At 38.6% G+C, this 14,255-nt stretch overlaps 1 protein-coding gene across 1 annotated transcript in view; it reads left to right on the top strand.

Moving 5' to 3' along the window:
* CPED1 (cadherin like and PC-esterase domain containing 1) overlaps positions 1–14,255 on the top strand; it is a 654,007-nt gene that overhangs the window by 195,114 nt on the left and 444,638 nt on the right. The window contains exon 5 of the mRNA XM_053719194.1: positions 13,118–13,223. Coding sequence (XP_053575169.1) covers positions 13,118–13,223 — 106 coding nt within the window. The remainder of the gene's footprint in view (positions 1–13,117; positions 13,224–14,255) is intronic.

Genomic DNA, 14,255 nt, shown 5'->3' with positions numbered 1-14,255 from the left:
AATAATAATTATATTGTAGCTATTTTAGGATTTATATTTATTTTACAGGCAACTTTGTATTTATTTTAACTAGGTACAATAGCTATTAAATAGTTATTAACTATTTAATAGCTACCTAGTTAAAATAATAACAAAATTACCTGCAAAATAAATCCTAACCTAAGTTACAATTAAACCTAACACTACACTATCAATAAATAAATTAACTAAACTACCTACAATTACCTACAATTAAATCAACTAAACTAAATTACAAAAAAAACAAAACACAAAATTACAAAAAATAAAAAAAGGTTACAAGAATTTTAAACTAATTACACCTACTCTAAGCCCCCTAAAAAAATAACAAAGCCCCCAAAATAAAAAAATGCCCTACCCTATTCTAAAATAAAAAGTTAACAGCTCTATTACCTTACCAGCCCTTAAAAGGGCTTTTTGCGGGGCATGCCCCAAAGAAATCAGCTCTTTTGCCTGTAAAAAAAAATATACAATACCCCCCCCAACATTACAACCCACCACACACATACCCCTAATCTAACCCAAACCCCCCTTAAAAAACATAACACTAAGCCCCTGAAGATCTCCCTACCTTGTCTTCACCCAGCCGGGTATCACGATCCGTCCAGAAGATGGTCCAAAGTCTTCATCCTATCCGGCAAGAAGAGGTCCTCCAGAGGGTCCGAAGTCTTCATCCTATCCGGCAAGAAGAGGTCCTCCAGAGGGTCCAAAGTCTTCATACAGACGGCATCTTCTATCTTCTTCCATCCGGAGCGGAGCGGGTCCATCTTGAAGCAGCCGACACGGAGCCATCCTTCCTCACCGACGGACTAACGACGAATGAAGGGTCCTTTAAATGACGTCATCCAAGATGGCGTCCCATCGAATTCCGATTGGCTGATAGGATTCTATCAGCCAATCGGAATTAAGGTAGGAAAAATCTGATTGGCTGATTGAATCAGCCAATCATATTGAAGTTCAATCCGATTGGCTGATTGGATCAGCCAATCCTATTGAGCTCGCATTCTATTGGCTGTTCCGATCAGCCAATAGAATGCGAGCTCAATCTGATTGGCTGATCCAATCAGCCAATCGTATTGAACTTCAATCTGATTGGCTGATTCAATCAGCCAATCAGATTTTTCCTACCTTAATTCCGATTGGCTGATAGGATTCTATCAGCCAATCGGAATTTGAGGGACGCCCTCTTGGATGACGTAATTTAAAGGAACCTTCATTCGTCGTTAGTCTGTCGGTGAGGAAGGATGGCTCCGCGTCAGCTGCTTCAAGATGGACCCGCTCCGCTCCGGATGGAAGAAGATAGAAGATGCCGCCTGGATGAAGACTTTGGACCCTCTCGAGGACCTCTTCTTGCTGGATAGGATGAAGACTTCGGACCCTCTGGAGGACCTCTTCTTGCCGGATAGGATGAAGACTTCGGACCCTCTGGAGGACGGATCGGTGATACCCTGCTGGGTGAAAACAAGGTAGGGAAATCTTCAGGGGCTTAGTGTTTTGTTTTTTAAGGGGGGTTTGGGTTAGATTAGCGGTATGTGGGTGGTGGGTTGTAATGTTGGGGGGGGTATTGTATGTTTTTTTTTACAGGCAAAAGAGCTGATTTCTTTGGGGCATGCCCCGCAAAAAGCCCTTTTAAGGGCTGGTAAGGTAATAGAGCTGTTAACTTTTTATTTTAGAATAGGGAAGGGCATTTTTTATTTTGGGGGCTTTGTTATTTTTTTAGGGGGCTTAGATTAGGTGTAATTAGTTTAAAATTCTTGTAATCTTTTTTTATTTTTTGTAATTTAGTTTAGTTGATTTAATTGTAGGTAATTATAGGTAGTTTAGTTAATTTATTTATTGATAGTGTAGTGTTAGGTTTAATTGTAACTTAGGTTAGGATTTATTTTACAGGTAATTTTGTTATTATTTTAACTAGGTAGCTATTAAATTGTTAATAACTATTTAATAGCTATTGTACCTAGTTAAAATAAATACAAAGTTGCCTGTAAAATAAATCTAAATCCCTAAATAGCTACAATATAATTATTATTTATATTGTCGCTATATTAGGGTTTATTTTACAGGTAAGTATTTAGCTTTAAATAGGATTAATTTATTTAATAAGATTGAATTTATTTCGTTAGATAAAAATTATATTTAACTTAGGGGGGTGTTAGTGTTAGGGTTAGGCTTAGCTTTAGGGGTTAATACATTTATTATAGTAGCGGTGAGGTCCGGTCGGCAGATTAGGGGTTAATACTTGAAGTTAGGTGTCGGCGATGTTAGTGAGGGCAGATTAGGGGTTAATAAAATTTATTATAGGGTTTGCGAGGCGGGAGTGAGGCGGTTTAGGGGTTAATAAATTTATTATAGTGGTGGCGAGGTCCGGTCGGAATATTAAGGGTTAATAAGTGTAGGTAAGGTAGCGGCGACGTTGGGGGGGCAGATTAGGGGTTAATAAATATAATGTAGGTGTCAGCGACGTTGGGGACAGCAGATTAGGGGTTCATAGGGATAACTTATGTTGCGGCGGTGTCCGGAGCGGCAGATTAGGGGTTAATAATTTAATCCAGGTGATAGCGGGGACGGCAGATTAGGGGTTAATAAGTGTAAGGTTAGGGGTGTTTAGACTTGGGGTACATGTTAGGGTGTTAGGTGCAGACTTAGAAACTGTTTCCCCATAGGAAACAATGGGGCTGCGTTATGAGCTGAATGCTGATTTTTTTTGCAGGTGTTAGGTTTTTTTTCAGCTCAAACTGGCCCATTGTTTCCCTTGGGGGAATCGTGCATGAGAACGTTTTTCAAGCTGGCCGCTACCGTAAGCAACGCTGGTATTGAGAGTTGAAGTGGCAGTAAATATGCCTGTACGCTCCCTTTTTGGAGCCTAACGCAGCCCTTCAGAGAACTCTAAATACCAGCGTTATTTAAAAGGTGCGGGGGGAAAAAAACACGCGTAGCTAACGCACCCCTTTGGCCGCAAAACTCTAAATCTAGGTGATTGTATTTTAGGCATGGATTCTTAGTTCCTGTTATGTTTTACTGACAAAAAACACCTCAATATGTGTTCAACAACATCTCCTGAGTACAGTGATACCACCCATGAATAGGTTTGTCAGGCCTTATTTTTAGGGGGCGCATTCCAGTTTTCCAACTTGGAATTTTCACATCTGTCATCATGCACCTATGTCCTATTTAGGACATTTCTGAAGCTGGCCAATGTAATTTACTCCCATCAAACCATATATATTTTTGAAAAGTAGACACCCTAGGGTATTTGAAATGCTGGTATTTTAACACTTTCCATGCACTCATTCAACTACCAGTCTTTGTCAAGCTTTTGTGTAATTTTTCACACACATTGTACTTTAGGCATGAATTCTTAACTCCTGTTATGTGTTACTGACACAAAACACCTCAATATGTGTTCAACAACATATCCTGAGTACAGTGATACTGCCTATGCATAAGTTTGTTGGCTTGTTTGGGGGGTGAAATGCCAAACTTCTGACATGTGTTTGTGATTTTTTTTCACATTTAACATATCTTCTTTTTGGGGTCCTTTTTACGTATCCCAATTTATTTGCTTGCCATGAATGTGCATATATTTGAAAAGTTGACACCCCAATATATTGTATATGGAGTGTTTTGATGCCTTTGATGCAACTGTTTTAGCCCAAACATTTGGAGAAAGTGTATGGTGGTAATTTTTCAATTGTCATTTTTACACACACATTGCTTTTTGACTATGATTTAGGACAGCCTGTTGTAAGTTATTGCAAGAAAACACTTGAGGTTATTTTCTGCAAGACCCCCTGTCTTGAGTTGAAAGTGAGAGTATTCTTCTGATAGGCCTAAATTTAGTTTGGAGCCTAATTGCATACCCCAGTTTTATGTATTGCCATGAAAGTATATCAATTTGAAATGTTGATACCCCATGGTATATGGAGTGCTTTGATGCCTTTGATGCAACCGTTTTAGCCCAAAAAAATGGAGAAAGTGTATGGTGGTAATTTTTCAATTTAGCTTTTTACACACACATTGCTTTTTGACTATAATTTAGGAGTGTCTGTTGTAAGTTATTGCAAGAAAACACTCTAGGTTGTTTTCTGCAAGACCCCCTGAATACACCCATGCCCCCCTTGCATAGGTGTGCTAGGATTTTGGGAAGGTTCAGTTACAATTGTATGACTTGTAATTTGAGTTGAAAGTGAGAGTATTTCTTCTGATAGGCCTATCTTTAGTTTGGGTCCTATTGCATACTCCAGTTTTATTTATTGCCATGAAAGTGTATATATTTGAAATGTTGCCACCCCAAGGTATTGTATATGGAGGGCTTTGATGCAACAGTTTTAGCCAAAATAATTTTAGAAAGTGTATGGAAGTAATTTTTCAATTTTCATTTTTACACACTCATTGCTTTTTTACTATGATTTAGGAGAGCCAGTTGTAAGTTATTGCAAGAAAACACTCCAGTTTGTTTTCTGCGAGACCCCCTGAGTACACCCATACCCCCCATGCATAGGTTTGACAGGGGTTTTGGTAAAATGCAGCACCAATTTTAGAACTTATAAAAAATAGAACAGTGAAATTTAAAAATCTGGCACAGTAAAAGTAAAAAAAAAAAAAGAAAAAAACTCAATGGCAAATGTAAAAAAAAAATGTACCAGTTTGTTATACCACTTGAAGCAGTCCCCAATGCAGAGTCCTGGCTGTCCAGGTCAATCAGGACAGTAAAAGGTGGTGTCCCTTCTCTACCCCCTTTTGGTACCGGCATTTCTTCTGAGGATTCTGCTTCGCCGCAGTAGGGAGGATTTTGAAAATAAAATGGGTAGCCCCAACTCTGTTCTCTCCCATCACCGCCCGGGGAACAGGTGCATCTTTGTACAAAATCCCTAAAATGATCTGGAGCTGAAACTGTAAAAAAGTCAGTTTCATTCCGGGGTTTGCTTTTTTGAACAACAAAAAAGCGTTGTGGGTTGCAATCTGCATTAAGTAAATTGCAACCTTTTTGTACCAGGCTTTTGTCTTCCGCATAATTAGGTAGGGCTGCAGCAGCTGATCTGCTAGATCAACCCCACCCATATGCCGGTTATACGCCTTGATGCACACTGGCTTCATTGTGCTCTCAGCTCTGCCATGTACAGAGACCTCCAGAGTCCTCTCTGTGTGGATGGTGGTAAGAAGATATACATCCTTCTTGTTTTTTTTCCGTACTGCCAACAGCTCATCTTGGCGCAGAGCTGAGGTCTCCCCCTTTACTAGCCAGGTGCATGCAAGTTGTCTTGGGAAACTTGCGTGGTTCTTTCGAATTGTACCGTAAGCTACTGTATCAAAACAATACAGTAGCTTGAACAAAAGGACACTTGTATAAAAATTGTTTACATACAAGTGGTACCCATTGTTCATTAGGGGTAAAATCAGGTCCCAGACAATCTTGCCAGTGGTTCCCATATGTTCTGGGCAGCCTGGAGGGTCAAGGTAGATATCCTTTCCCTCGTACACCCGGAAGGCCTGAGTATACCCAGTCTCGCTCTCACAGAGCTTATACACCTTTACCCCATAACTGGAGCGCTTGGAAGGAATATACTGCTTGAATCCCAGCCTTCTCTTATATTTCATCAGAGATTCATCCACGCATATATTCCATCCAGGTGTATAAGCCTCTGCAAACCTGGCAGTAAAGTGGGTAATCAGGGGGTGGATTTTATACAGCCTGTCAAACTGGGGATGCTCCCTAGGGGGGCACAGGCTGTTGTCGCTGAAGTGCATGAAATGTAGCATCATTTCATACCTCTTCCTCGACATACTCTGGGAGAAAATGGGAGTAGAGCAAATGGGACTACTGCTCCAGTAGGAGTGGATGGAGGGTTTCTTTATGATGCCCATCAATGGGGGCCCATTGCTGCTTTGCCAAAAAAGTGTCCGGCTTTGCAACACGGAACTGATGGGCATATAAATTAGTTTGCGCGACAATTTTCCCCAATATATAATCGCCCAGAAACACCTCCATAAACTGTTGGGGGCTAAATTCTGCCACATCCACATTTATGCCAGGATTTGCAGTGAAGGGTGGGATATCTGGCCTCTGGTGATGAGGCGTTACCCACTCTTCAGCAACAATGGCAGCTGGAGCAACACGTCTCCTTCTGGCAGAGGGGCTACCTGGTGGGCTAGCAGCCACAGATACATCACTATTAGTTGAGACTGTATCTAATGATGTATCTGAGCATATGGCAGGGTCAAAATTGGGGTCTGAGTCAGACATAGAGGCATCTTACTCTGATGCAAGGAAGGCATATACCTCCTCAGCACTATATGTTCTCTGTGACACAGAGAAAAAAAATACAACAAAAAAAATCAACACAAAATTTAAATTAACTAAATGGCTCTGAAAAATTACTAAAAAAAAGTTAACCCCTAAAAAAATTGCACAGAGAGCAAAAAAGTGCTTTTGTGCAAGAGCCAGTGAGCAAAAAAAGGTGCTGCTATGCTATTGCCAGTGATTTATAGTGATCACTGGCAAGCTAGGGGTTAATGGCTCTGAAAATAACCTTTGTGTCTTACAATTTTTAACAAATATATGAAATAGATCTCTCTCTCTCCTGAACACAGATCTCTCTCTCTCTCTCCCACAAAAACGCAAGTGAGGAGAGGGAGAGAGATCCACACTGTCTACCCTTACCCCTATACTAACACAAATTTTCAACCTCTCCCTCAGCACTGCTACATTACCCTCATCAATGAAACATGCACTGGTCACACCTATCCTCAAAAAACCTTCCCTTGATCCTACCTCCCCATCCATCTACCGCCCTATTTCCCTCCTCCCTCTTGCTTCAAAGCTTCTCGAAAAACTAGTATATGCACGCCTATCCCATTTCCTTACGTTAAACTCCCTTCTTGACCCGCTGCAATCTGGATTTCGTCCCTATAACTCCACAGAGACGGCTATTGTTAAGGTCACCAACGACCTACTTACAGCAAAATCAAAAGGCCACTTCTCTCTGCTTATCCTCCTTGATCTGTCCGCTGCCTTTGACACTGTCGACCACCCTCTTTTGCTCCAAACCCTCCAATCCTTCGGCATCTGTGACACAGCCCTTTCGTGGCTTCCTTCCTACCTATCAAACCGTACCTTCAGTGTAGCTTTCTCTGGGGCCTACTCTGCCCCGTCACCACTTTCTGTCAGAGAACCGCAAGGCTCTTTCCTCGGTCCCCTTCTCTTCTCAATCTATACGTTATCACTAGGTGCCCCTTCACTGGCTTCCTCTTGCCTCTAGGATCAAACACAAAATTCTCACTCTGACATACAAAGCCCTCAACTGCACTGCTCCCCCCTATATCTCAGACCTTGTCTCCAGATACTCCCCCTCCCATCCCCTTCGCTCTGCTCATGACCTCCTACTCTTCTCCTCTCTGGTTACCTCATCGCACTCCCATTTACAGGACTTCTCCAGACTGGCTCCCATCTTGTGGAACTCTCTGCCTCGCCCCACAAGTCGCTCCCCTAGTTTTGAAAGCTTCAAGCGCTCCCTAAAGACTCTACTGTTCAGGGATGCAGACAACCTATGCTAACCTTACCTTATACCAGTTCCACAACTCCATTGCTATCCCCTGAACCCCCTTAAAGGGACATTATACACTCATTTTTTCTTTGCATAAATGTTTTGTAAATGATCTATTTATATAGCCCATAAAGTTTTTTTTTTAAATAAATGTATAGTTTTGCTTATTTTTAAATAACATTTCTTTGATTTTCAGACTCCTAACCAAGCCCCAAAGTTTTATGTGAATACGGTCAGCTACCTTCTCCAGCTTGCTCCTGTTTGTGTAAAGGGTCTTTTCATATGCAAAAGAAGGGGGAGGGGGGGGAGTGTCTTATTTGCCACTTGCAGTGGGCTTTCCAACTACCTTTTCAACAGAGCCAAACTGACAGCTTCTAAGTAAGTTTTTAAACAGTTTTATACTGGATTTTTATATCAGTATCTGTGCATCTTATTCTTTATAGTAGTGTCTATTACATGCAGTTATATGAAAATGAGTGTATACTGTCCCTTTAAGTCCAGCTGTTTGTAGATCACCTTCTTAAGAGCTAATTACAACAGTGCAACTCTTGGCAGGGCCCTCTACCCATCTGATCCCTTTAATTGTTTTGTTGTACTACCCTCTGTTTACAGCGCTGCGGAATCTGTTGGCGCTCTACAAATAACCGATAATAATAAACTGATTAGTGTCAATATTTACAAATATTGACATGATCAGACAAATGGAATATTTTATTATTATTTTTTTTTATTCTGGCAAGCTCAGATTGGATGACCCTAGCCTGCCCCTATGATAAGGCAGGCTAGGGACACCCCCAGAAGCCCTATGATGCACTGGGCATCGCCATCTTTGAAGCCACATGGGGGAGGGGGGAAGGTGGCTATATGGGGGCTATATGGGGCTATTTTTATTATAACTATTGCTATAAATATATATATATGTTTTATATTATGTCATTTTACTAAGTGCCTCGACCCACCAAGGCACTTAGCACACTTACAGAGCATCAGAAGCCTGCCTGATAGCTTCCGATGCTCTGCCTGACTGCTGGGCTCCACATGGAGTGAAAACTGGAAGGAAACGCTCCCGGGGAGCGATCAAAATGGAGCCCGGCAGTCAGGAACAGTATTGCAGGATGCCTCAACATCGAGGCATGCCTGCAATACTGTTTGAGTGGCTGTAAGCGATTTCGATCGCTTCCACAGCTCAGATTACCCGAGGACGTGTCAGGCACGTCCTTGGTCGTTAACTGACACCCTTTGGAGGACGTGCCTGACACGTTCTTGGATGCCAAGGGGTTAAACAATTTCAAATTTACTTCTATTATCAAATTTGCTTAATTCTGTTGGTATCATTTATTGAAGGAGCACCAATGCACTAATAGTTTCTAACTGAACACATGGGTGAGCCAATGACAATCGGTATATATATGCAGCCACCAATCAGCAACTACAACCAAGGTTGTTTGCTGCTCCTGAGCTCACCTAGACAAACCTTTCAGCAAAGGATAACAAGAGAAGGAAGCAAATTAAATAATAGAAGTAAATTGGAAAGTTCTTTAAAATCGTTTGCTCTGTCTAAATCATTAATGTATACTTAAGACTTTACTTTCCCTTTAAGTTACAATTATAATAATTTGCTTCATTATCTGTTATTAGCTTGGTATTGTATATTAAGCTCAAATGTAAAGAGGGAAACTAAGCGTTAAAGTGACATTATTAACCACCACGAGAATGTAATCTAAAATGTTTGTGTGTAGTAAACAGTACATTTATTTTATGCAGTTGTATTTTTCCAATTCAGTTTAGACATCTAATGCCTAGCCCTCCCACATATCTGTCACATAAAGGACCGTTAAATACAGCAGATTTATATAAGCAGCAAGTGCACAAAAAATGTAATGCAGTAGCACTTATTCTGAATTTTAAATGAGCAGTAGATTTTTTTTTCTGAAAAATTAAAAAATGTAATTCAATTTGCAGCCCTACTGTGTCATGTGACAACCATTAGCCAATCATAGACTCATACGTATATACTGTGAACTCGTGCACATGCATATAAAAACAATGTGCACAATGTATGGTTGGACGTAAACTAGAAAATCTCTGAAAACGTTGTGTTCTATCTGATTCACGACAGTTTCATTTTGACTTTAGTGTCCTTTAAAAATAGTGTTTTTTACTATTTATACCACCACTTATAATGACTTTTTAGTACTTAAGAATTGACCTTTTTGTGTAAAGTGATAAGATGAGCAGGTCTGATTTTCCTGCAAACTCACCCCCATTTGAATGGGCATTTCTTTAGATCAGTAAAAAAACAGTAATCATAATAATACACTTTCAATGTTATATTACAAACAAAACCAAGTGATACAAAAAGTGTGATATAATGTAACTGTACACCAAACACAATTTTTTAAATAAAACAATATTCCTGTCTAAGTGTTTCCTATAGTTGGAAATAAACCTTTAAGGGAAAGAAAGATAAAGATCCATAGCATAACACTGTTGGCAAAACTTGTATGTTGCAAAAATCCTAGCAACTTACACTAGTTGGAGCTAAAATAGCTCTAAGGTATGCGTTCACTTGGATAAACCCATGTTAAAGCAGTGGGTTCCTAAAAACATTCAATAAAATAAAAAAAAGTCAAAACACAACCACTCTGAGGCTATTGTACTATTTAGAAGTTAGAGAACTTCCAACACCTATTAGTCTTAACAGCACTGTAGCTAGCTATAATGCTTGGCACTTCATGTTTGTAAGCTAAGCGTGTTTAGTCTATCTAGAGAACTTCAGAGTCTGCCTCTCCTTGTTATCTAATGATGCTCCGCTTCTGGATGTTCCGATGTATGTTTCACTGTTAGGCTTTAGCCTCTCAAAAGTGTTCTGGAAATGCCTGGACTGCAGGTGTCCATTTTAGTGGTTGTGGACACTGTGAGCAAATAGTTTTTATGAAAAAGACATTTCACAGGCTGCTGATGATTATACTAAGGTACTGCTGGTATTTTAACTGGCTGTCGGGTAAAATGTATGGAAAAAAATGACACATAAATGTCCATCATTTTCTTTTCCTTCTGTACAGCACTAATGGGGGGAGGGGTTCTCACAAATTTTGATGACCCAACTTTATGGCCACTTTCCAAATGTATGTATGTCTCCCCCTGCATACAAATACTTTGTGGGTGGTGCCTTAGAAACAGCACATTGTGCCTAGGGAAAACAGGAGCAGCAGCCAACAGCCGTCCCAATAGATATTACCATAATGGCTTGCATTGCCAGGGAACTGGTTATGTTGCTGATAGAGGGGTTGCACAGCCAGTCTCATATGGGGTATGTGGCTGAAAGAGGGGTTGCAGAGCCAGTCTCATATGGGTATGTGTTTTAAAGAGGGGTTGCAGGGCAGTGGATTTGATTTGAAGTTAGTATGGGACTTCTGGAGGGGCTGCAGGGGAAAAGACTAAAGTGTGATATGGGTATTTGATAGAGGCCTAAAGGGTCACAAGTTTGATGTGATTTTGTGACTTATAGAGAAGCTGTAGTGCCATAGGATCTGTTTTAAGGTTTGATGTGGCTATAAGGATTATGGAGGGACTGCATGACATCTGTGTCTGTTCCAAAGTCTCATATGGGTATGGAGCTCCTAGATTAAATTCTGGGCAGTTTGGGTCTAATCCAAGGACTAATGTGGGTATGGGGCTTTTAGAAGTGTTGCAGGGAAATCTAAATATAATCTGAGGTCTGATGTGGTATTGGAATGTGGACAGTTTGGGTCTAATTTGAGGACAAATATGGGCTTGAGGTTTTTAGAAGTGCTGTAAGGCCATCTGGATCTGATCTGAGGTCTTATGTGGATTGATAACTCATAGAATGATTGCAAGTAATTTGGGTCTTGTGCCTAAAGGGCTCACAGAAAGACTGTAAGGCTAGTAGTTTGATCTAGATCTAATTATGGCATTATATACTTCTTTGAGTAATCTTTCTGTCATCCAGTATTGATATAGAGGGCGACTTGCAGCCTTAGATAGAGATTATGTACAGACATCAAGAAAATGCAAGTATAGATAAAACAAATATTGCAGAATGTCAACCAGGTAATCCAATAGTTTCTGGGAAGCTGAGGGCATTGATTGAAGCCTAAAGTGCTCCTGACCTTAACAGTATACAAAACAGAATTTCCAAGTAATAGCTAAAAATTGTAAAATTATTATTTCTTTTTTTCTTTTGCATTTGACTCAAATGTCATGATTATATTTAATAGCTCTTTCTTTAACTTTCCCTTGTGGGCTTTTTCTCAGAAATATAAATATCTTTTAGAAGCTTGTGATTGCCACCTAGTGCTTGTAAACGGCATTATATATGCTTTTAAAATTGTAATTTGTCATTTTTGCAAATTGAGATTATAAGAAGCAGAAAAAAATTGCATAATTGATTGGTGTAAGGAAAACTCACATCTTAGTTTTGTTTTAATGCACAGTATATTTAAATAAAATGTGTATGTTTACTGTGGAAAATTAAGGCTAAATGCAATAAAAAGTTTTTACCTCTAAAAGGAATATACATGTAATTTCATTAAAAAGCACACTCTGTGTTTCATACACATTTAGGAAGAAATGTTTTAACATATGTATTTGTTAAATTCTATTTTAATTTGACTTGTTTGCTTCCTCCCTTGTATACACTTTTGGGATCACAGCCTCCTTAGAAAATGGGTTGACAAATTAATTTCAAATTTCTAGCAATCATGTTTTATCAAGCCCAGCTTTAGATACATAAATTATTTTAAATATACAAAAATAGATTTTTAGAAGCAATATTTTTTAGAAAATATATAATGTGACTTTTAGAAATAACCTCACTGTGTCTTGCAGAGATATGATGGCTTAATAAAAACAAATTAATTCAAACAATATTTGGGTAACCTGGTGGCTATATTTATTTAGCCTTAGAATTTATGTATTTACCAGTTTAGAACAAAATGAGATATAACGTTTAGTTATAATGCATTTATTTGTTTTAACAAAGTAATCTATTAAGAATGTTTAACTTGGGCAAACACATTTTTACCAAGATTAAGGGGACATGAAAGACACAATTACATTTCATGGTTCAGATTGAGCATGCAAATTGCTTCCATGATCCAATTTAATTTATTCTCATGGTCCCCTTTGTTGAAAAGCATACTTAGGTAGGCTCAGTAGAAGCAGTGCACTGCTGGAATCTAGCTAGTGATTGGTGGCTACACACAAATTCCTCATGTCACACATATTTTTTAGGTGGCTTCCAGAACTGCATTGCTGCTCTGGACCTGACTGTAACTATGTGCTTAACCCATTTGTAGCTATTTGAAAACAATAGTGCAATTATTAATTCCTCTTAATGATTAGAGCATTTTCTTTTTGCACTTGTATATCCCTCAAAAATACTATCAGACACAATGGTTTATGTAGAATAGTCTAAAAAAGTAAACAGCCAGTCACAATTCCTTGGCTCCGGAGATTTGTAAACCTGTAGTTTATTCATCTGTATATGTTAATGAGCTTACAACTTTTATTTTATATTTTGTTTCTTATAGGGCTACAGAATCTTCCATTGTGTTCTACTTTTGGCGTTTCAAGAGGTGAAACTAACGCAAAATTTACACCAACTCATGATACTAACCAAGCCTTTAAGACATTATTGTAAGAACATTTAATTGCTTATATATATATATTGTATTATTCATTTGAATGAAAAATGTATACTTGCTATGAAAAAAATAAAATTTGTCATTGAGCTTGCTGGGAAGAGAATTGTTGCTGGGTAGAGCGAAGTTAGCAGTGAGCAGGGGACCTACTTTAAAAATTAAATCCTGCATCAAAAACAAATCACATGAAACTGCTTTCTGTGTATAGCATCTTACAATCACCTGTTTTTGTATGCATGTGTTTTCTAATAGGGTATTAAATATTTTTTTGTATTTTGTCACAACCTCTGTAGGGCACAAATGTTTAGAAAATTACGCTGGGATTTAAGAGGCAATTTCATTCATGCCCATGGACGCCCATGTTCAGACCATTTTATGAATAAACAACACTTTTAAGTATGAATTTCTAGGTGCTTTTTGCACTTAAATTCCTATTTACACTATGGATATTTAATACAACGTATTCCTGTGTAATTTGCATACATATTTTACATTTTTGATTAAATACTATTTTTGTTACATTTTTTGATGCACCTTAACAAAACAAATTTTTTTCCTGCGTATTTTTATGTCTGAATGGTTCAATTATTTGTTTAGTATGATTTTCATTGTGCATGTTTGTATTGTTTGCATCTCCTTCCCATACAAAAATGTAGCATACGTCCTTTATCGAGACACCCTGAATTCATGGTAAAAAAGAGGCTTTAGATCATTTCACCAGGGAAATATAAGTACTTGCGAGCATTCTTAAATAATCTCACCAGTCCAGAGTCCAGAGATCAACGGGCCCTTGGTGTTTAAATAGAAACATATACATTTAGCAAATTAATAAAAAAATTTAAAATGTGATTGATTAAAGACAGACATTTAAAGTGAGCCAAAAGCCATTCTTCGATTACTTTCCACAAACAGTTGACAATAAAAATAAATAAATGAACTGACATGATAAATTAAAGACCTAATCATAATTTTGATTACATCTCACATCTATAAGCTTGTAAGAAGCTAATTAAACATTTAAATGTTC

The sequence above is a fragment of the Bombina bombina genome, chromosome 6, assembly GCF_027579735.1.
Source record: "Bombina bombina isolate aBomBom1 chromosome 6, aBomBom1.pri, whole genome shotgun sequence".
Lineage (NCBI taxonomy): Eukaryota > Metazoa > Chordata > Amphibia > Anura > Bombinatoridae > Bombina > Bombina bombina.
This window is presented reverse-complemented; position numbering and strand designations above follow the sequence as displayed.